General features: G+C 43.3%; 1 protein-coding gene across 4 annotated transcripts in view; it reads left to right on the top strand.

Moving 5' to 3' along the window:
- Positions 1–20,708, top strand: part of TXNDC11 (thioredoxin domain containing 11) — a 55,828-nt gene that overhangs the window by 29,512 nt on the left and 5,608 nt on the right. For 2 of the 4 annotated variants that reach the window (XM_074346807.1, XM_074346808.1), the window contains 6 exons: positions 2,713–2,838; positions 7,125–7,237; positions 9,259–9,459; positions 14,702–15,494; positions 17,801–17,943; positions 18,273–18,382. In XM_074346807.1, the coding sequence (XP_074202908.1) occupies positions 2,713–2,838; positions 7,125–7,237; positions 9,259–9,459; positions 14,702–15,494; positions 17,801–17,943; positions 18,273–18,382 (1,486 nt within the window). The remainder of the gene's footprint in view (positions 1–2,712; positions 2,839–7,124; positions 7,238–9,258; positions 9,460–14,701; positions 15,495–17,800; positions 17,944–18,272; positions 18,383–20,708) is intronic. The other 2 variants (XM_010961738.3, XM_045521726.2) reach the window with 1 other exon arrangement.

Below are 20,708 nucleotides of genomic sequence, written 5' to 3'. Positions count from 1 at the left end.
GTATATGACAGTGGGTATTTAGCTCTGTCTTTCCCTTCTCCCTTAACTCACGAGAAAGAAAAAACGTCACAGCTAACGAGTTACGTGTCTACTTAGAGTTTAGCAATATTTCGGCAAGTACCAGAATGTGCATGTTGTTTCTCTGCCAGATATTTTTTTCTAGATAATTGCTTTGTGCTTTATATTAAGAATTTTTGAAAATATACAGATCTCAATTTTACATTTCTAGGGGAAAATTGCAAGCAATAGCTATAGTTCGTACATTGAAAACAGACTTTTCTGTACCCTATCACATTTCTTTGATGATCTTTTCATTTTGATGAATGCATTTAGCATTGCACTCATAGTTAATATCTGCTGTCCTAATTTTTCAAGGCCTAGCTGAGATCCTGTGGGATTTGTAAATATTGCCCAGCTAGCATGATGTCTGGTACATTGTGGACATCAAATGGGGATTTCCATCCATCAGCTCCCTTCCTGGAACTCCTGTTGCACTGGTTGGCTGTGTCTCCCACTTAGCAACTAGCATTGGCTTCTTATTTTCCCTCAGACTTCAGTGGTGTCTTCTTGACGAGAAGTAGACATTGAAAATGTGTGAAGTCGTCATCATCTAGTGAATAATCATGACTCCCTATGCAACATCGAAGGGTGGTGGTTGTCCCTTTTTACATAATCCTGTCATTTCTCCTTTCTCTTCCTTGTCCAAAACGTTGGAAAGAAGAGTGGGAAAGCGGAATTTAGTAAAAATGGCAGAGTATAGGGTAAAATGAGGATTGTTTCCATCAGGGGAGGTACCACCATACAGGTTTGCCTTTTGAATGTTGCTACTTCCTGGAGTAGAGAAGGGAGGGTTTTCCCAGGGAGTAAAAGACTTCTTAGCCGTGCTGATTAAAAGCCATGTGGTTTAATCCCGTGGTATCTCGTTCTGAAGTATATCATGACTTACTGGTTAGCAGTTATCTTTGTCAGTATTTTTCTTGACCTGAGATTCCATTTTGTTCTGTGATTCCTGAGAGATTAACTCACACGGAAGCCTCCCGGAGAGCAGATGGCCAGTCTTGATGTGAAAAATTTCCACATTGTTCAGCTCTGGCATTTCTGTTCATTCTTTCAGTGCATCTTTGGGTACCTTATTTTGTAGGACACTGAGTGCTGTTTGCTCTAGGCCTCTGAGAGAGAATTAATTTCAGAAGCTCAGCAGTTTATACCTAGAGTTACATGGTCTAGAGCCTCACCCTTTCCTTTCTGAAGGAGAGAGTGTGACACATTCTTAAAAATAATCGTTCTCTGCTATTGGAGGGGTTTTCATGAGAAAAATTGGAGAAATTGTTTTATGTATCCTTCCCAGATAACTGTCCATTACTAAGACTTACTGGAGACTGGACTTCCTATCTTAGCCTAATCTTCTTCCTGAGTTACGTGAGTCTTGCTTTTTCATCCTTGGCACAGTCCAGTGGAACTCTAACACCAACCACAGAGGTATTTTAAAATTTTCTGGTGGCTGCATTAGAATTTAAGAAGAAAGGGGTGAAATTAATTTAATAGTATGTTCATTTAACCCAGTGCGCCCAAATTAGTAGTATTTTAATGTAATCAGAATAAAATTATTGAGATGTTTTACTTTTTTTTTTTAACTTTTTTTTATTGAGTTATAGTCATTTTATAATACTGTGTCAAATTCCAGTGTAGAGCACAATTTTTCAGTTATGCATGAACATACATACATTCATTGTCACATTCTCTTTTGTTGTGAGCCACCACAAGATCCTGCGTATATTTCCCTGTGTCACACAGTACAATATTGTTTATTGAGATGTTTTACTTTTTTTGAACCAAGTCTTTTACGTTTTTACTTAGCAGCACATCTTAATTCAGATGCTAACTTTTCTTTGGAAATACTCGATCTGTATTTAGATTTCATAAAATTTACAGTTGAAAATGTGATTTACATTCCAAACATTGTTTTTATTTTTATTGAAATATAGTTGATTTACAATATTATATTAGTTTCAGGCTACATACCAATGTTGTCTTAAGCATCCTTAAACGTTTTCCAATAACTAAGTTGAGTATCACTTTTAAATTAAATTAATTAAAGTCAAAGGTAGAAATTAAGTCCCTCAGTTGCTCATACTTCAAGTGCTCATTAGCCACATGTGGTCGGTGGCTACTGCATAGGACTGTACAGCTCGGGATACAGACCTTATCATTCGTGTGTCCCAGGGAGAAGCAGTTATCTCCTAAAATGAGTCTCCTGCAGGCAGATCCTTGGGTTACTACTTCAGAGTGTGCTCCTGGTAGTCTGAGTCTGTTAGCTGGTGATTGTGAATTGTGTAGCTTTGGTTCTGGCAGGACCCTTTATTACTAATCCTAAAGCACAATTAAAAACCTATTAATGGAAAATAATCTGAAAAAAATGTGTGTGTGTGTGTATCTAAATCACTTTGCTGTACCCCTAAAACTAACACAATATTGTAAATCAGCTATACTTCAATAAAAAGGAAAAAAAGTATTTTCTTTTGCCAACAAAAGAAATTCTTATTCTTTCTGGGATGTTTGAGAATTTTAGTATCTTGCCTCACTGAGGTCTTGTCATAGAATGCATATGCTTTACCTTAGTACTGAACTGAAGTTTTAATATTAAAAATTCAGTTTAACTAAGCAAATGGTTTTAATCAAAACAAAGAAGTCTGATATTAAAACATTATGCAGAAAACCAGAAACAAAAAATCTTCATGCAAACCAGAAAGATCCAACTGAGCCAGATGAATCTGAATGGAAACCAGATGGAATTTCAGATCTTCCCAGTCTCGGTGCATCCTTGGTGCTTGCCAGGAGGTAAATGGTGACAGTGGTGTATGGAAGGCACAAGAAGGTCAACGGGGGTGCTGTGGGAAGCAGGGTTGGGGCATTCTGTTAGTGTCAGGAAAAAACCCAACCTCATAAAAGATAGCAAGGGGTAAGCCTGCAATAAGTAAATGAGATTTGCAAGGCTGTTTGTTACTCAAAGCTCACAGTCAGTTGGCGTGGTAGTGTTGGTTCTGCTCACCCCACGTCTCTTGAAGGGCATGATGCGTGGGCATACGTGGTGGCTGTGTGCACATTGGGTTGCCTTGTAGCTGAGGAACACAGGGCTGAGGACTCAGCACCTTTTGTTGCAGGTGACAGAGAAGCCAGTCTTCACGCTGCAGACACCTTGACTTACTTAAGTGTTTGTGACCAGCTGCAGGAACTGCTCGGTAACTACTGCTTGCACCCAGATGTTCTTTTAAGATCTCGTTATATCTTGCAGTGGTCTTTCTGACACCTTGCACTGGGTGGCTAATAGAGACTGTAAACTGGCCAGTTACCTGGCTAACAGAATTTAACTGAGATTTTAAAATTATTATTATTAATTGAAGAGAGTCATGCCACTGTTGGACCACTGGTGGGGGAGGGGAGAGCATTCTTCTGAATTTTTAATTATTCAACATATTCAAAGCCCTTAATTAAAATATTAAAGCTTCATTAATTTTAGGGCAAAATTATTTATTTTACAAATGACAAAGACCTATTGTAGGAAGCCCTGGAGCCCTGCTTAAGGGCGATGGTTCTGGATGTGGAGATGAGAAGTGTTACTTTCTTGCACCATTCTTACACTGTAAACTTCCTCTGCCAAGTCAAGTCCTCCTCGTACACAGGAGACTGCAAATTGAAGCTGCTTCTTCCAGCAAGATTTCCACTATGTGCAGGAACTTTGAAAATGTGTCATTTTTGTAAATTTCCCTGTGTGAAAAATAAAGTTTTGAAATTGTGATGTTTGGATATGTTAGAATCTGTTCTGTGCAGGCAGGCTGTCCATTCTTATTAATGCAGTTAAATAGGTTTTTGAATGGCCCCTTTCAGCTTTTGAGTCAGGCTGTCACTACTTACTCCTCTGCTCCAATAAATCATCTTGGTGACTTTGGCGGGCTGTCAAATGAGTTTCCTACTGACTGGTTTTCTTTCACTTCTCTTTTTATCTGTGGGTGTCTACCAAGATTCAGCACTCTCTTGGAGAGTGATGTCTTTGCTTCTACCAATTCATATCCTCTCTTGGGTCTTGCTTTTTCCTTCTGACAGCTTTGGGATCTGAATTTGTATGTTATGCCATTTTTTTTCAATTTACATTTGAGCTAATTTTATACTTGCAGAAACATTGCAGCAATAAAACAGAGAGTTCCCTGATGGCCTACCTTCATCTGGTTTCCCTCAGTGTCAACATATTATTTAACCATTTATTATGGTGCTTTTGTCAAAACTAAGAAGTTAACATTGCTACCGTATTGTTAACTAAACTGCAGACCTTATTTGAATTTTGCCAGTGTTTTCACTAATGTCTGCTTTCTGTTCCAGGATCCAATCTGGGGTCCCACATCACATTCAATTATTTTTTCTCCTTAGTCTCCTCCAGCCTCTGACAGTTCCTCACTCTTTCCTTGTCTTTCATGACATTGACAGTTTTGAAAAATACTGATCGTTGTTATTTGTTGCTCGAATTGCTCCAGCTTTGGCCATCAGGAGCATCTTGTGTCCTTTGAGCAAATCCCTATCCTTTTACAAGCAATTCTTTACTTCTGACACAACAGGGTGTTTCAGGCTCACCTTGTTCTTTCTTTGACCCAGCTGTAGGATCAGGCTCTTCTCCAAGGAGCCCTGGTCTCTTTTATTGGAGAGTGTCATTTAGAAACCCACATCTGGGTGTAAGAGATGCCCTTTGGTATCACATGTCATTAGTTCTAGGCCCTTCCAGCAGATGGAGCTAGGACATGTATTATTCATGCCCATACACATGCTTACCTTGATAGTTCTGTATACACTGTGTGTGTGTGTGTATCAAAAGCAGTTATACTAATTCCCTCTGATTCCAGTCTGACAGCACAGAGTTCATTTTAGCCTCCCCCTCTTAATATGACTCCTTCCTTCTGCCTTGAGAAGCCTGGCTCTCACTGTCTTCAGTTTTACAGTGTCTGATCAAGATACTGTTTCCAGTTCTTCTCCAGTTCAGTTCTTTCTGCCTACCCAGCACCCCCTTCTCTGTGGTGTGATGCATTTGCAGTACAGTTAGGATTATTTGCTAGCGCTTGTATTTCACGTTGGATCCCTCCACGTGTTGCTTGGTATAATGACTTTAGTTTTTGAGTATGTGCAGGGTGTGAAGCTTTGTTATGGTTCTAAGTCTGATCCTCAGAGGAAGGTCAGACTGCCTCACCCCTATTCTCCAGTTCCCATTCTTCCTCTTCCCCCCCTTTGCCACCCACTCTGTAAGTAACTCACTTCTGTCATTTCTGGTTTATTCTTCCTGTGTTTCTTCGGTTTTGTGCCATTTTAAACTCATCAGGTTTGTGTTAAATTGTCCAGTGTGGTGTTAGGGACACAGTCACTCCTACCTCATCCTCAGCCCCACTCCTCTGTGATGAAGCTAGGAACTTTGTGTGTTCAATACCTTAATATTTTAGCTACTTAGCTATCACTTGATAACATTTAAAGTTTAACTGATATTTTATTTAATGTCTGCTAATAAAGCAGAAAGGGGATAGGAAAAAATGTAGCTTTTCCTACACCATCTTATCTACCCTCCTTTAATACTAGATATTTTAGTCAAATTTTTAATCACACAAATATTACATTAAATATACTCCTTGTGGGGGAAAAAGCAAGCTTCACACATAAGGATAAAGTCTCCTTTGTTCTATGTCCCCCAACACAAAACTGTTTTTATTATCCTTTTTAATTCTGTGTACATTTCTAAACATATGTGTCTATAGGGGAAAAAATTAAAGTGTGAGGCTTTTTCCACGTGACAGGTATACTTTGTCTTTCTTCATCTTGCTTTTTTACTCACACGTGTCTTAGGAGAGCTCTTCATGTTGCATAGGTAGCCCTGCCCCACTGTTTTTAACGTCTGCAGAGAATTTCCTGGTGACTGTCCTCGCGTGTGAGGACATATGTGAACACTGGGAAGTGAAATTGGGGGCTGCAGGCTGTCCGTGTTTCATTGTGATCAGTACAGCAAGTTGCTCCCCCAAGTGGCTGCCATTTTACCTTTTCCACCAGCATTGCATCAGAGTACTCATTTCTCTACTGGTCATCAATATTTGATATTTCCTGTGTCTTAAATTTTGGGCATTTTTAGGTTGATAAGTAGCATTTTGTTTTGTTTTCCTCTGAAATAGTGAAGTTGAGTGTATTATTAGCCTTTTACATTTCCTTTTCTGTGATTTGCCCATTTTTTATCTTTTTTTTTTCTTCTTTGAGGGGGGAGGTTGGCAGGGGGAGGGAGATAATTAGGTTTATTTATTTTTAGAGAAGGTACTGGAGATTGAACCTATGACCTTGTGCATGGTAGGCATGCGCTCTACCACTGGAGCTATACCCTCCCTTCCAATTTGCCCATTTTTAACTGCTTTCTTTTTCTTACTAATCTGTATTTGTTCCTTGTATATGCTGGATTGATTCATTTAACTATTACTTATTGATCACTTAGCAAATGCCCAGGCACTGCCTTAGGTGCTGGGGTAATAGCAATAAACAAGGTTTCTAATTTCACAGAACTTAAGAGGAAGTTGGATCAAAGAAAATCTAAATAATCAGTAAGATTCTTTAAATGTTAATAAATACTGTTTAAAAATTAGAGTAATGGTAGAGAGAGTGTCTGATGGAGAGGGGACCCCAGTTTCCCCTTACAGACCATCCTCTGAGTGTTTGCCCTGAAGCAGGTTGTCAGGGAAGGCTTCTCAGAGAGGACGGGTCAGAGTTGAGATCTGGATGATGAGAAGAAACTGGCCATGGAAGTGTCCAGACAGAAGAATGTGTGCCAAGGCTCTGAAGTAGGGCTAGTGATGGGGGGGACAGGGCAGCAGGAGATGACGCCAGGTCATCCTGGATGGACACGGCGCAGGTGATTGATTGTCAGAGACACTCGGGTAGACGTCAGGTCTGTTTCAGGAGTTGGTTTATTCAGCTCCTCCTTTTCTGTCTAGGCTAGGTGACCAAAAACAGTTTTGCTCTGGGGAATTTGTGCATCAGGATTTGATCATTGGGTTTTGTGGTTGTTTTAAGGCATAGGCTTTTTCTTTTTAATAAAGGAAAATTTTCTGTTTCAGATTACCTAGGAACAGTACGATTTGGGGTTATCACAAATAAACATCTTGCGAAACTGGTATCCTTAGTACACTCTGGAAGTGTGTATTTACATAGACATTTCAACACATCACTTGTAAGTATTTTGAAATCACATTTATATTAGCGCAGTGGTTCTTAATCTTGTTTAGATCACAGACTTCCTTGAGAATTGGATAAAATCTATGGACACTCCTAGAGAGTGCACATGATTTTATACGCAAACTGAGAGTTCCCGCAACTCCACTCTAGAGCCATGCCCCTGCTTAAAAACCCGAGCCTTAGAGGACCCTTTAACGTCTAGAAATTCTGTGTTTATATTCTTAGATTTGGGTACAGCCTTGGTAGTTTTCCTTCTTAGATGAAATTGCAGAATTATTCTGTTGGAGAAGTGTTACTCTGGGCCCGTGTTCTCAGAGGTTAAGCTTTCATTGGGTGATGTTCTTTGTTCATTTGTTCCATTTATCAAGAGTGGTGATGTGACATGCTTTTCAGCTTTAGCTGATGTAATGGGTTTTGAAGTTCTTGTCAAGTCTCAGCGAGAAGTTGATGGCTTCCCACCCCAGAGAGCCTCGGTTTTCCATTGTTGTCTTTGTTCCCTGATTTTATTTGCTTTTTGGTGGACCAACCCCAACTCAGCTTTCTGAGCTTTTGATCTGTATCCTGCTTAGTCCTGTGCTCCTGCTCTATTTATTGCTACTTCCTCAGTCCCATCACTGAGAGTTTATTTTCCTTAAGCATTTTCTATCTCTGACTTCATTGATGGTGTCAGTGACTTACAGGTCGAGTGAAGACCGGTATTCCTGCACCCAGTGTACCCAGCCCTTTAAACTCACTCTCCCCTTGGCTCAGCGTGCAAGTCTCATGCCTTCAGAGCAACGTTAGGCCCTCTGCGGGGGGCGCCCCTCGGTTGCCAGTCACCCTGATTTCTGCATATCTCTGGTAGCCCAGATAGATGGCTTTACTTCTCGCAGTTTACAGTCCAAAAATCCAATGAATTTTTGTGTTTTACAAATAGAAATGTTTATTAATGATGATTGAGTATGTTTTTTAAAGCTCCCACCATCCCACTTTGGGAATCACCGCTGTGATGGTTTCTCCTCCCCTGCGCCCTCCTTGTGCCTGTCTGAGCCTCTTTTGACTTCATCTGCTTTTGCTGTCTGTCGTTTTCCTTCATCCTTCTTTTGCAGCATGCCGTACAACCCACATACGTCATGTTTATGTGTAGTAAAGGGTACTGAGGAAGAAATTTAACATAGATGGAGGAAAGAAGCTAGGACCATGAGAATGACACTGCAAAAGATACTGGGTTTACTGCATCAATTCCATAGTTTTTAACTGGTTGGTTGATGTAGCAGCAGAATTCCTTTTATCAAAGGAAATCTTATTGGGATATCACTATTAAAAAAATTGAAATAGTGGACATCTTTGTTATAAGCCAGTTTAAATGTCTGTTTTCAGGAGTATAAAATATCTCATTTTGTGGAATAGAAAAACTTAAGCAAAAAATCTAGGAGTCTTTCTCCTTCATTCTGTACGTACAGAGTGTGATCTGTGGCCTAGTACAAGTTCTCGGTCTCTCGTGACTTCGTTCAAATGTCTGTTGAGTTCCTGCTCTGTGCCACGTGTTCTAGTCACTGCGGGTGCAGGTGAACAAAGTAGATACAAACTTCTGTCCTAACGGAGGGTCCCAAGGGACCAAGGTAGACCTCAAAATGATCCTTGACTCCATTATTTCTCTTCCCTTAGAGCTTCACTGAGCCTTTTATAGAGACTCAGTAACGTTTGATAGCTCCCCCTGGGCAGGGTGGTAGAGGTCATCGTTGCCAGCAGCAGGCAGCGAGAATTATTTGCTGATAGATGGGTCTGTCTAAAGGGAAAGAGGAGAATCACATGATATGAAAGTCACCTTTTGAAACCGCCTTTGTTTTTCCCAGCCACTTGTGAGGAAGTGCTCTGTCTGGAAAGATAGTGGCAAGGTTTAGCGGCACAAGCCGGGGCGGGTCACGTCGCTGCTCTGACTCATTTTCCTCTCCTGTGAAGTGTGGGGTTGAGGGCAGTGCTGGTGTGCTCTGCTCCTGCCCTGCCTTTTATCCTCTGTGCGTTTGTCCTTCACAGGTGTTCCCCAGGGAGGTCATCAGCTACACAGCTGAGAACATCTATAAGTGGGCCTTGGAAAACCGAGAGACTCTCCTTCGGTGGCTGTGGCCTCACGGCGGCAAGAGTCTCCTGCTGAATAATGAGCTGAAGAGAGGACCAGCACTTTTTTTATTTATACCTTTTAATCCCCTAGCCGAAAGTCATCCTTTGATAGATGAGGTAAGAATCATCGTGGTGAAAGGCATCTCATGAGGAATAGGAAAACCTCTGTAACTTGGACTTTTCTTATTCCATGTTCAGATTAGTTTCCCCTAGTAGCTGAGCAGCTGCCAGCAACGGCAGCTGCGTTTCTGTGCCATCATGCCCTTCTCCTGCAGGTGGGCAGGAGAGCCCGAGCCTCGGGTAGGACCCACCACAGCCTCTCCAGCCACCTTTACTGACAGCTTCTCAGGTCTGGGTGAGTCGAGGAGGACAGGGAAGTCAAACCATGCCTCTCCAGAGAAGGACTAGATGGCCCTCTTCCTTTGGTGACTGATGTCATGGGGAGGGGCAGAGGGAAGGGACAACACAGGCAGGGTTTGGTGTGGCCTAGGGGGTACCACTGTCACAGGGGTTTGGCCATCCTCAGCCCAGTGGCCAGCAGTGGCCATGGTGACCTTGGGATCCCGTGCTTTTCTAAACCTTTCATGTCTCACAGAATGGTTTTTGGAGACAACTGCCCCTCCCCGTTGCCTTTTCTGCTTCATCTGGTGCGTTCACTCTCTCTGGGTGAGAGTTTATTTTATACATGGACCATTTGGAGGCACTTAGAGAGAGCAATAACAATCAGCAGAGAGCGCCTGGGATTGCTAAATTGGATTTACTAGGGGTTTTATTTTTTCCTTCCCTCAAGGATCCTTTAATTGGTCAAAACCAATTTCAGACAACCAGTGCACCACTGGCCGGGCTAACCAGACGCTGCCTGTCCCAAGCCCCTCCGCCTAAGCCTGATGGTCTGCCTGCCTAGAGGGAACGGGAGGCAGGATTCTTGCCAGGCCAGACCCCTCGCTTTGCTCCTCTGGAGCCTCTTTGTTGACGTTGTTACCCCTGCTGGGGGCCTTCTGAATGAGTGCTGCTACCCTGGTTTAGAGGAAAGAAGAGAGAAATGAAATAGCTTTGTTTCCTCTCTGAGTAGGGAGGACTTGAAGTCATGACTTAATTTTGTTGGAAAATCTTCACTACACAGCTGTTTTATGAACTGAGGCACTCTTCCTTTACTGAATCTAGTATTAAGAGCCCTTAAAGCTCTTTGTAGGGAAGGTAGGGTTTTCAACCAAGGTGTTAGCTGTGGTTGTGGATTTTCCCCCTGGAGAATTCTGTCTTTCCTGGCTTGAGCATGTCAGGGCCCTGGGTTAGCTGGTATTTGTGACCAGAGCTTAGTTCCTCTGTTCAGGGTGTCGTGCTTGGAGTTAGGCACCTGGTGGGAGGACACTTGTTTTCCGACCTTTTGTTTCCAGGTGAACGTCTTCCCCCATCTCCCCTAACTCCTCCATCCAGGCCTTTTTTTTTTCAGCCAAGGTTTTGCTGGTGGCTCCTTTCCTCAGGGCCCGTAGTATCCCTGCGAGGTGAAGAGACCCCCTTAATCTCAGCCTCTAGTTGAGGTTGTTGAAAACCAGGCGGCATCTTAGCAGTTTATGGATCACTTAGCCAAGTGTGGTACATTCTCCTGTTCATTTCAGGTCTGTCTAGTAAATGTTTATTGAGCACTACGTCAGGGAGTCATGGGGGAGAAAGATGGAGAAGGCATAGCCTTGGTCTCCTGGTCTTGGAGACTTGTCCAGCAGGGGAGCAAGAGCCTGCTTATAGTTCAAGGCAAGGGAGGGCCAGCCCCAGGAGGAGCTGGAGGAGAGTGAGCGCTGCCCTGGAAAGGAGGGGGCTAGGCAGGAGAGGCTGTGGGAGGTGCGAGTGTTTTGACTGACCCTCAGGAGTAGCCCGGATCTTGATGGGTTGAGAGAAACTTAAGGGAAGGTGTAGCCTGAGCAAAGGCACTGGGGTGGGGAAGATGTAGCAGGTTTAGATACTAGGAAGTAGTGTTGGTTGTTTGGTCCCCGTAAAGGACTGATTGGAGCAGACCCAGACAAGCCTCGGGAGGAGAGACCCTTGGGTGCTTCTTTGAGGACTTCAGGATTGATCGTAGCCATCAAAGTCTCATTGACCGTGGAGAGATGTCAGCAGAGCTGCGCGTTACCAATATTAAAGTTTTCCTGGCAGCCATGTTCCAGAAAAGTGAGAAGTAGTAAGATCCTGAACTTGGTGGGGGGGGGGGATGGGGAGTAGGGCGTGTGACCAGGGAAGCAGTGACACAGTGATCAGCGGTCAGGGAGTCATCATCAGGGTCGGGCGGGCTGGGAGGACTGAGCACCTCACGTGCGGTGAGTTCTAAATTCAAAGGCTTCTTGATCACGGAAGAATTTAAATCCTAGGCCTTATTTTTCTGTTAAGCTTTTAGGCCTGACTTTGGGCCTACGTTTTTGAGCAGAGGTCGCTGTAGGGTGAGGGTAGCGGAGTTGGGGTAGTAGAATTTGGAGTAGCTGTGGTGGGGGTGTGGTGGGCTCAGTCAGTCCAGGCCCGGCAGCTGCTCTTACACGCATCCCCCACCACAGGAGAGCACAGCCTGCACTGTGCACGGCATCAGGCCGCTGACCCCTGGCATCTCTAGAGAGTTCTAGAGTGGTCATAAGACATCTATCTCAGTGTGCTTATCAAAGAAGTCTTACCGCAGCCCGCAGAGTCCGTGTGAGTTCTGAGCTTTCACAGCACGGCTCTGAGGCGTTCACGGCACATGAGTCTGGTGGACAGAGGCATGGTTATCGTGTTCAGACTTACAGATTTCCCCGATTCAAGAAAGCGGAAAGAAGCATTTATTAGTTCACATGAAGTTAAATATTATATCAAGTGATTCACATACGGAATGTACCTGAAATGCATTTTCAAAACTGCCTGCTACGGAAAAGGAATATAAAAGTAAAAGCTGGTTCAGTTTATAGGAGAAAACTAAGAATTCCTCACTCTTCAAGAGCCTTACTGTACAAAACATTTTCTTCAATTGAGAAAATCCTTTACATGGCTGCTTTGTTTGTGGGAGATATTAAGAATGAAAGAGGTGAAGGAAGAAGACCTTGTAAGTTATTTTGCTGTACTCCTACCTGGACTTTTCATAAAAGACTGCAGTAAATACAGTCATCACCTGGTATCCACGGGGGAATTGGTTCAAGGACCCCCGCAGATAACAAAACCCAACCATGCTCAAGTCCTGTATATAAAATGAGGTAATATTTGCATATAACCTATGCACATCCTTCCGGATACTTTAAATTGTCTCTAAGATGACTTATATTACCCAGTACAGTGTAAGTGCTATGTAAATATTGCCTGTGCATAGCAAATTTAAGTTTTGCTTTCTGGAACTTTTTGGAAATTTTCCCCTTGAATATTGTCTGATCCGTAGTTGGTTGAACTGTGGTTACAGAACCCAAGGATCTGGAGGGCCAACTGTACTTGAATTTTTGTGGATTTTTTTCAGGAGTAGGGATGGTGATCTGTTAATGTCTTTGAATATAAAGTAGTACCACACTAGGGCAGGAGGGCAGCTGGGCTCTTTACAAATTATATAATCTTGACCTTTTTGTACAATGTGCTGTCAGAGCCTTATCTTTCAAAAAGGCTGAGATGTTTTTGGTGGCGGGGGGGAGAAAACACTGGTTTGTCATCTAAAGTAACCTTTTTTATGCCCAAGAACCATTCAAATAACCTGTTTTTCTGTACAAATGTATATGTCTTAAATTAACTCTGTAAGTATCATATGTTATTAAATTTGGGTTTTCTATTAAATTGGAAAAGCATTTTTTAAATGGTTTTTACACACACACACTCTCTCTTTAATGAAACAAAATCCTGAGTGACTTAACACCTTTAAACTAACTGGCGGGATTTGATTTTAGCACACAATTCTATTTTAGGGAGTATGAATGCCTTTAGACTTTAATGACTTGATTGTCTTTCTCATTAAACTGGGGTGGTGAAAGATACTCAGTTTGGAAATGGAAGAGTCTTGGAATGAAATGTGAATCTAAATGGCTAACACTGATCTGAGGGTAAGCGGTTCTCACCGAGAAGCGGGAGCGTGTACATGACCCTGAGATGCCCTTCGTTCGCCAGGTGTTTACTGAATATCTGTTGTGAGCCTGGCTTTGTGCCAGGCTCCGGGGATAGCAGGATAAATCAAACTTGGTCCCTGCCCATGAGCCTCCATAAGCCTGTGGGGCAGAGGGGCTTCTCAACAGACAATTGTGAGACTCTCTGGGAAGGGCTTCTGGAACCCTGGAGATGCAGACCGAACTCTTCCCAGGTGAGTTGGGGTGGGGTTAGCTCTACTGGAGCAGCCACCCTGGTGCTGGGTCTTGGGGAGAGTGTTGACATTTGTCAGATGGAGGAGATCTTGGCTAGTCCTCTAAAGGCATGACATGGTAAGAGGGCCTGGCCTGGTCTAAAGATGGTGGGGCAACACCAGAAAGGCAAACTCAGGTCAGACTGTGTTAGGTTTTATTCTCTAGGTGATAGGGAGCCATTGAATGTCATTTGGCAGAAGAGTCTCACACTTAGGGTTGTATTTTTAAAACCAAGTGATGGCAGTGTGGAGGCTCAATTAAGAAGGATGGAGGGAGAAAATGGTGGCAGTCTGTGACAGTTGAAGGCCTGAGTTGAGGCAGTGGCTGGGAGGATACAAAGGAGGGGCTGCTTCATGATGCTGAAGTCAGAGCTGTCTGCATTAGAGGCTTGCGGTGATGCAGAGGAGAAGTTGAGAATCAGTGTTTTTTTCCAGTTTGATGATGCCACTTCCCAGAGAGCGTGGTGCAGGAGGAGGAAGGCAAAATGGATAAGTATGGTTTGGGACAGGTTGAGTTTGTAGCCTCCTGCGAGGCATGAGTTTATTTGGAAACATATGCTGTGAAATATTTTGATCCACTCATTAGGTGCTTGGGAAGTTTTTAGACTGTTAAGATGAAGAAAGAAGACATCGTCTGGAGGAGTTTTACAGATAAAAAGCAAAATGCACTCACCTGGGAGTTGAGATTCGAACTCTGTACCAGTTCTTTCACAACCTGGATGTGTGCCATGGGGTGAGCCGCTTCACCGTCTGGCCTTCACTCTTGTCACGTGGTAGACTGAGACATCGACCTCTAAGACCTCTTCCATCTCCAAACAGGTGGTTCAGTGTTTGTTAGCAGAGTGACATGTCCTGAAAAATAACCCAAACCTCTCTGTTCATAGCTTTTTGTGTGACAGCTTCTTATTTGACACAGTGCTTCAGGCCAGGGTTCCTTCTTGTGAGTCAGATCAGGATGCTTTCCAGGTCTGACAGCCGTGGAGCCTCTCCCGCAGTCACCCCCATGCCTCTCATGACCTCCGCCCTGTGTTTCAGATCACCGAAGTGGCCTTGGAGTACAACAACTGTCACGGGGACCAGGTGGTGGAGCGGCTCCTTCAGCACCTGCGGCGAGTGGACGCCCCGGTGTTCAAGTCCCTGGCACCTGAGCCCCCAGCCCAGCTGCCGGACCCGCCGCAGATAACGGCATCCCCCTGCTGCAACACCGTGGTGCTGCCTCAGTGGCACTCCATCTCCAGGACCCACAACGTCTGTGAACTGTGTGTCAACCAGACCGCTGGCGGCATCAGGCCGAGCTCGGTCAGCATGCCCCAGTGCAGCTTTTTTGAGATGGCAGCAGCTCTGGATTCTTTCTACCTCAAGGAGCAGACCTTTTATCATGTGGCATCAGACAGCATAGAATGCAGCAATTTTCTAAGTTCCTACAGCCCTTTCAGCTACTACACTGCATGTTGCAGGACCATAAACAGGGGCGAGACGGGCTTCCTTGGTTCTGAACAAGGTATCTTTGAAAGCCCGACCACTGCATTTTCTTCCCTCGAGAAGAAATGTGAGGTTGATACCCCCAGCTCCGTTCCTCACATTGAGGAGAACAGGTATCTCTTTCCTGATCTGGACATGAATAGCACAAACTTCACAGGCCTGAGCTGCAGAACCAACAAGACTCTGAACATCTACCTTTTGGATTCAAATTTATTTTGGTTATATGCAGAGAGGCTGGGTGCTCCGAGCACTGCTCAGGTGAAAGAATTTGCTGCGATTGTTGATGTGAAAGAAGAGTCTCACTATATCTTGGATCCTAAACAAGCTCTTGTGAAGTTCACCCTAGGTACTGTGGGCAGTTTCCTTCCCAAAGCATAATGTTTTGCTTAACTTAACCTAGGTGACTTTTATGTAGGCACCTCATTCTGTTCAGCCGTGAGGGTCATCTCTAAGCCCCTTTGAAGTCTTTACACTGCAACTGGTCATAATTTTTAAAGAAGCTAATTTGTCTATCAAATGGAACAGAAACGCCCTAACGCCAGATTTTGGATAAGTTTGTCATTTAGCCCTTAGGGGCTGAGTCCAGCGTTCCAGGTCGGCAGCACCTGCCACATTTCCTAAGGTAGCAAGAGCTGCAGTTGGTGGGAACCTGGTCACGGTGACGGACAGGGCGGTGGAGAGCCATTCTGGTGCTAACTTCCCAGGGGCTGACGCCATGTGAGCCCTCACAGCAGCTTCATCCTAAAGGAACTTAAATAGAAAGCAGTGAAACATGAGAACCACCTGCCCTCACTTTTTGTCTCACAGGTTTAAATGTATATGTATCAAGGCCACCAGACCTAATTTGTTCTGCTGCTGTTTTACCACACGCCAAGGAGTGCTGCTATGACCGTGGGGCCCTAGATTGTAACACACAAGCGTCAAGTGCAGTAAACAAGCGTCAGGGTGCACACCAGCAAGAACCTCATTTTGAGGGGGGTAAGGCCCCATTATGGGAAAGCCTCCGGGAGCTCGCCCTTAGGGCTTGGCAGCGGCGGTGAGCTAACCCACACTGTCCTGTTCCCAGGCCTTCGCTGACATCCTTGACGTACACACAAGGAAGTGAGAATTCAAAAGCCATGTTAGTTCAGCCTCGCTGGAATCATGGAGGAAAGTCAGCGCTTGCCAGATGGAGACAGGAAGAACTTAAGGGGGAGGAAAACCTTTTATTTTCAAGTTTTGGAAACTATGAAAGCAAGAGTAAACTCAAAGCCCCTAAATAATAGTCACTTTAGCTGCCGTCTTTTAAGTCCAGGTGAAGCTTGCTTCTTACACTAGACACTTTTGAAAAGACTTACGTAAATGATGTTTTTTTCCCTCTACATCAAATTATATATTGTAAACACGAAGCCTCCTTTAAAGGAACCCTGTGACCAGTCACTTTATGAAGTGCATCCTCTATTGATAATACAGATTGCTCCTAATTCATGTTTCCTGCAGTTACATTTTGGTGTACTAAGTTTCCTTAAAATGAAACAAGCCTGTATTTTTTAACGTAAGTGTTTATTGGATTTTCCTGACTTCCGTTCAGTAATACTCAGGCATTTAGTGAGCTCGTGATGTGTGCACTCTAATTTAAGGGTAATCTGAGAGAAGCCATCTTCAGATTTCTTTTCATCTTCCGTATCTGCTCTGAAACATCTAGCTCCGTTGTTCTTTGTCCTGTAGTTGGTGCCAGAATTTGTAAGGGTCCTTGTTAAAAAAAACACACTGTGTGTCGTCGTTTTGGAGAGTTGACTCAGCTATCTCTGGGGCAGTTTCAGAATTTAGGTTTCATTCAGCTTAGTAAATGATTCTTGGTTTTATGTTTCAAAAACGCAGCCAGCTAAGTCAGGTGCTGACGATGAAGTCTCTGTAGTGTTCACATGACGGTCTTCACTTCCTCCTCCCTCTGCAGAACATGGCATTGTTCCTTAGGCCCTCAAAATGGACAGAGTTAGAAAAAAGAAAATGAAGTGAAACTCAGATTAGTGCTGCTTCAGATGAGACAAAGGAATCTGAAGACAGTGGACTTTGTGAGGAGAGTAAAACTGTTGGTTCAGGGTAGGGCTTAGGATAATTTATGGGTTTATTTATGTGTTTTTCCACTAAATACAATTGAGTTTTTTTTTTTTTCCCTTAGCCTTTTAAGAAAGAAACTTGACAAACTTTAATAAAGGAAACAAAAGCCGTAGCTCCTTGTCCTCAAATCAGTGCATAAACACCTCCCGCATTGCGGTGCTTGTGCAGTTACTGCAGCGCTAGTTGTGCGTGAAGGTCTTAGTGTTGTAGGTGGAAGGCTCGATTGTGGCGTGTGGATGACTTAGGCTCCCAGGCATCTGCCTGTGGACCTGTCCTGTTAGAAGGAAGTAGCATTGAATCCGCAGTCCGTGCATGATAGAACACTGCACACTGCAAGGTGCTCTGCTGTCTAAAGTGCCATCTTCTGAGTTACTGCTGCCAAAGTTAACCCCCCTGCCTCCTGGGTGGCTCTGTTCACGGTTTTGCCTGTAGGTGAAGTGTTAAAAACGTGGGCCTGTGAAGCCAGCCCAGTTTTTTAAAGGTAGCATGTAAAGTAGGCCAGCCTCTTTCCTTGTACTGAGAGAATTGATCTCATTTCGTCTTTATTTTTAGAGTCTTTCATTCAAAACTTCAGCGTTCTATACAGTCCCTTGAAAAGGCATCTTATTGGAAGCGACTCTGCCCAGTTCCCTTCTCAGCATTTAATCACTGAAGTGACAACTGATACCTTTTGGGAAGTAGTCCTTCAAAAACAGGTATGGAATCTTGAGCAAGGCAAACATCAAGCCGACTGCCCCTATTAAAATAATTTCGAAAGCTGCAGTTGTCGGGGTGAGCGGGTTGGTTTTGATGTACAGAATATCAACCATGTGACGGTATGACAGTCTTATTGCAGAACATGTGTGAATTACATGGTGGTTTTGTAACTGCAAAACATCCATAAGAAAGCACGTAATTGGAAATATCTAAAGATTAAATTTTCACTGTAATTTGTACTTGAGCAACATTTATTGAACACCTGCTGGGCTCTGAGCGCAGCGAGGACCTGAGAAGCCCAGTAACAGCCGTCTTCCTCTTCCCCCAGGATGTGCTGCTGCTTTATTATGCACAATGGTGCGGCTTCTGTCCGTCGCTCAATCACATCTTTATCCAGCTGGCTCGGCTCCTGCCGATGGATACCTTCACTGTGGCGAGGTAAGGAGGCCGGTGCTGCGGCACCTCTCTCTTCCTTGCATCTTAGCCTTGTGGTTTGCAAGGGTCTGCCTTGAATTGTCAGCTTAAAGCCGTGAACAAAATCTCATTGATGCCATAGTTTTCCTAGTGAATTCCTTCCCTGATGTTGGGTGTGTTTAGTCTTGATTGAGTTCAGAGGAGGGTGAGTGCAGCCCTGTGGGAGCAGTGCTGACCGGGTGCCTCCAACAGCCCCCTAAGTGGCCAGCTTTCCAGAACACACGGCACTGGGGCCTTGGCCCAGCAAAAAGTGGCCAGTCTCTGGTGTGTTGCCAGCCAGCCCTGGGACCTGCAGCAGGTCTCTCCACCAGGCCTCGTTTCCCTCCTCATTCCTACAAGTAAGGGGAAAGGTTGCCTGATACCCACGTGTTCTAATTTTGTGATTCCGTGGTAATGTATGTGGCCTCTTTAGTAAATAAAAAATCTTTATTGTTTTCTAAAAACGAGGCTCAAAGAGTTTATGGATAAGGTAGTAGGCACTTTAGGGGGAAATTATTTAGATTTAAGCTGTATCTTCTCCTCCCCCCCAAAAAAAACCCTTTAGATAGATAGAATTTAACATAAAAAATAACAGAAGATAGACGGTTGGGTTTGCTAGTTCCTTTTGAGAGATGGAAACTTTCCAAAATGAAACAATTGAAAAAATAATGAAAAATGAACAGATTCCACTGGAAAAAAGTACAATGAAAATAAAGAAAATAGACTTTAAAAAGGACAGCAGCTATATTTTATAGTCTGTATGTATTACGTATTGTTATGTAGTCTGTAAGTAATGATTGGAGCCAAATTTGAGGAGTTACTATGCTGAGAGATTTATATATGTACACACTACCTGACTTCCTTCTCAGAATATTCCATAGAACAAGTATGATTGCCACTTTCTTTTTACTGAGGAGGTAACTGAGGCACAAAAATGTTAGGTAACTTGCCCAGAGTTGTACAGCCTGTAAGTGAGGGACCAGGATTCAGAATCACGTGTTCATTCACTCCTGACCTTGAGATATTAAAATGGTTTAAGAAACTGCTGAGAGGAAATGTGGCTTGTACATATAATGGAGTGTTATTCAGCCTTAAAATTTTAGGAAGGAAGAAGGAGGGCATATAGCTCAGTGGTAGAGTGTGTGCTTAGCATGCATGAGGTCCTGGGTTCAATCCCCGGTACCTCTATTTAAATAAATAAACCTAACCACCACCACCACTCCAATTTTTTTTTTTTTTAATTTAGGAAAGAAATTCTGACACATAGTACAACATGGGTGAACCTTGAGGATGCTAATGCTAAGTGAAAGGAGCCACAAAAGGACCAATACTGTATGGTTCCACTTATATGAGACATCTAGGGTAGTCAGATTCACAGAGACAGAGTAGAAAGCTGGTTGCCAAGGGGTGGGGGGGAGGGGAGAGTGGGGAGTTGTTGTTTAAAGGGGTCAGAGTTTCAGTTTTGCAAGATGAAAGAGTTCTGGAAACGGCTGGTGGTGATGGCTGCACAGCATGATGAATGTACTTAATACCACTGAACTGAACACTTAGAAATGGCTAAGTGGTTATGTGGTGATTTTTTGTTATGTGTATTTTACCACAATAAAAAAAAAATGAGAGGTGGAGGGAGAAATGGCTGAGAAGGACTGCGATGTGAAGAAAGGATATGATATGTAAGAGGAGAGAGTAAATAAACAAGTGGGGAAATTGTAGGCTAATAAATGTAAACTAAAACAGTATTATTTTCGCTTATTAAATTAATGAATGCTCTTAAGTGGCAGAATCTTGTGTTGATAAAATGAGACTGGCACAGTCAGATGTAGCTAATGGAATAAGTGAGTTTTTTGGCGCAGACTTTTTGGAAAGCATTTTAGCAGCATTGGTAAGAAATCACAAAAAATGGTTATAGATTTTTGACCCAGTTGATTTCACTTGGGGGAATTAAGGAAATAGGACTTCCAGAGCAGCATGTGCTCCTCTTCGTAGTAGTATTTATATCCAGCAGTAGAGAAATGGTTGAGTAAATTATGGTTGGGCATTTTCACCCCTTCATTAGGACAATGCTTTTCATAACAACTAATTGAAAAAACAGAGAATGAAATATGATTACTGCTCTTAACAATATGTAGACATATACACCAGAGCCTGAATGAGAATCCCAGGAGGAAGGTCCCAGTTAGCCCAATGGGATTCTCAGTGGATGTTTACAAATATTTTTCTTTCAGTTTTACAGTTTGGGGTTTCTTTGAAGTAAAAGTCAGGAGGGGAGAAAAACATTTGATTATAGAATAAACTATTCAACACCACTTGT

The sequence above is a fragment of the Camelus bactrianus genome, chromosome 18 (assembly GCF_048773025.1).
Source record: "Camelus bactrianus isolate YW-2024 breed Bactrian camel chromosome 18, ASM4877302v1, whole genome shotgun sequence".
In the NCBI taxonomy this organism is placed as follows: Eukaryota; Metazoa; Chordata; class Mammalia; order Artiodactyla; family Camelidae; genus Camelus; species Camelus bactrianus.
This window is presented reverse-complemented; position numbering and strand designations above follow the sequence as displayed.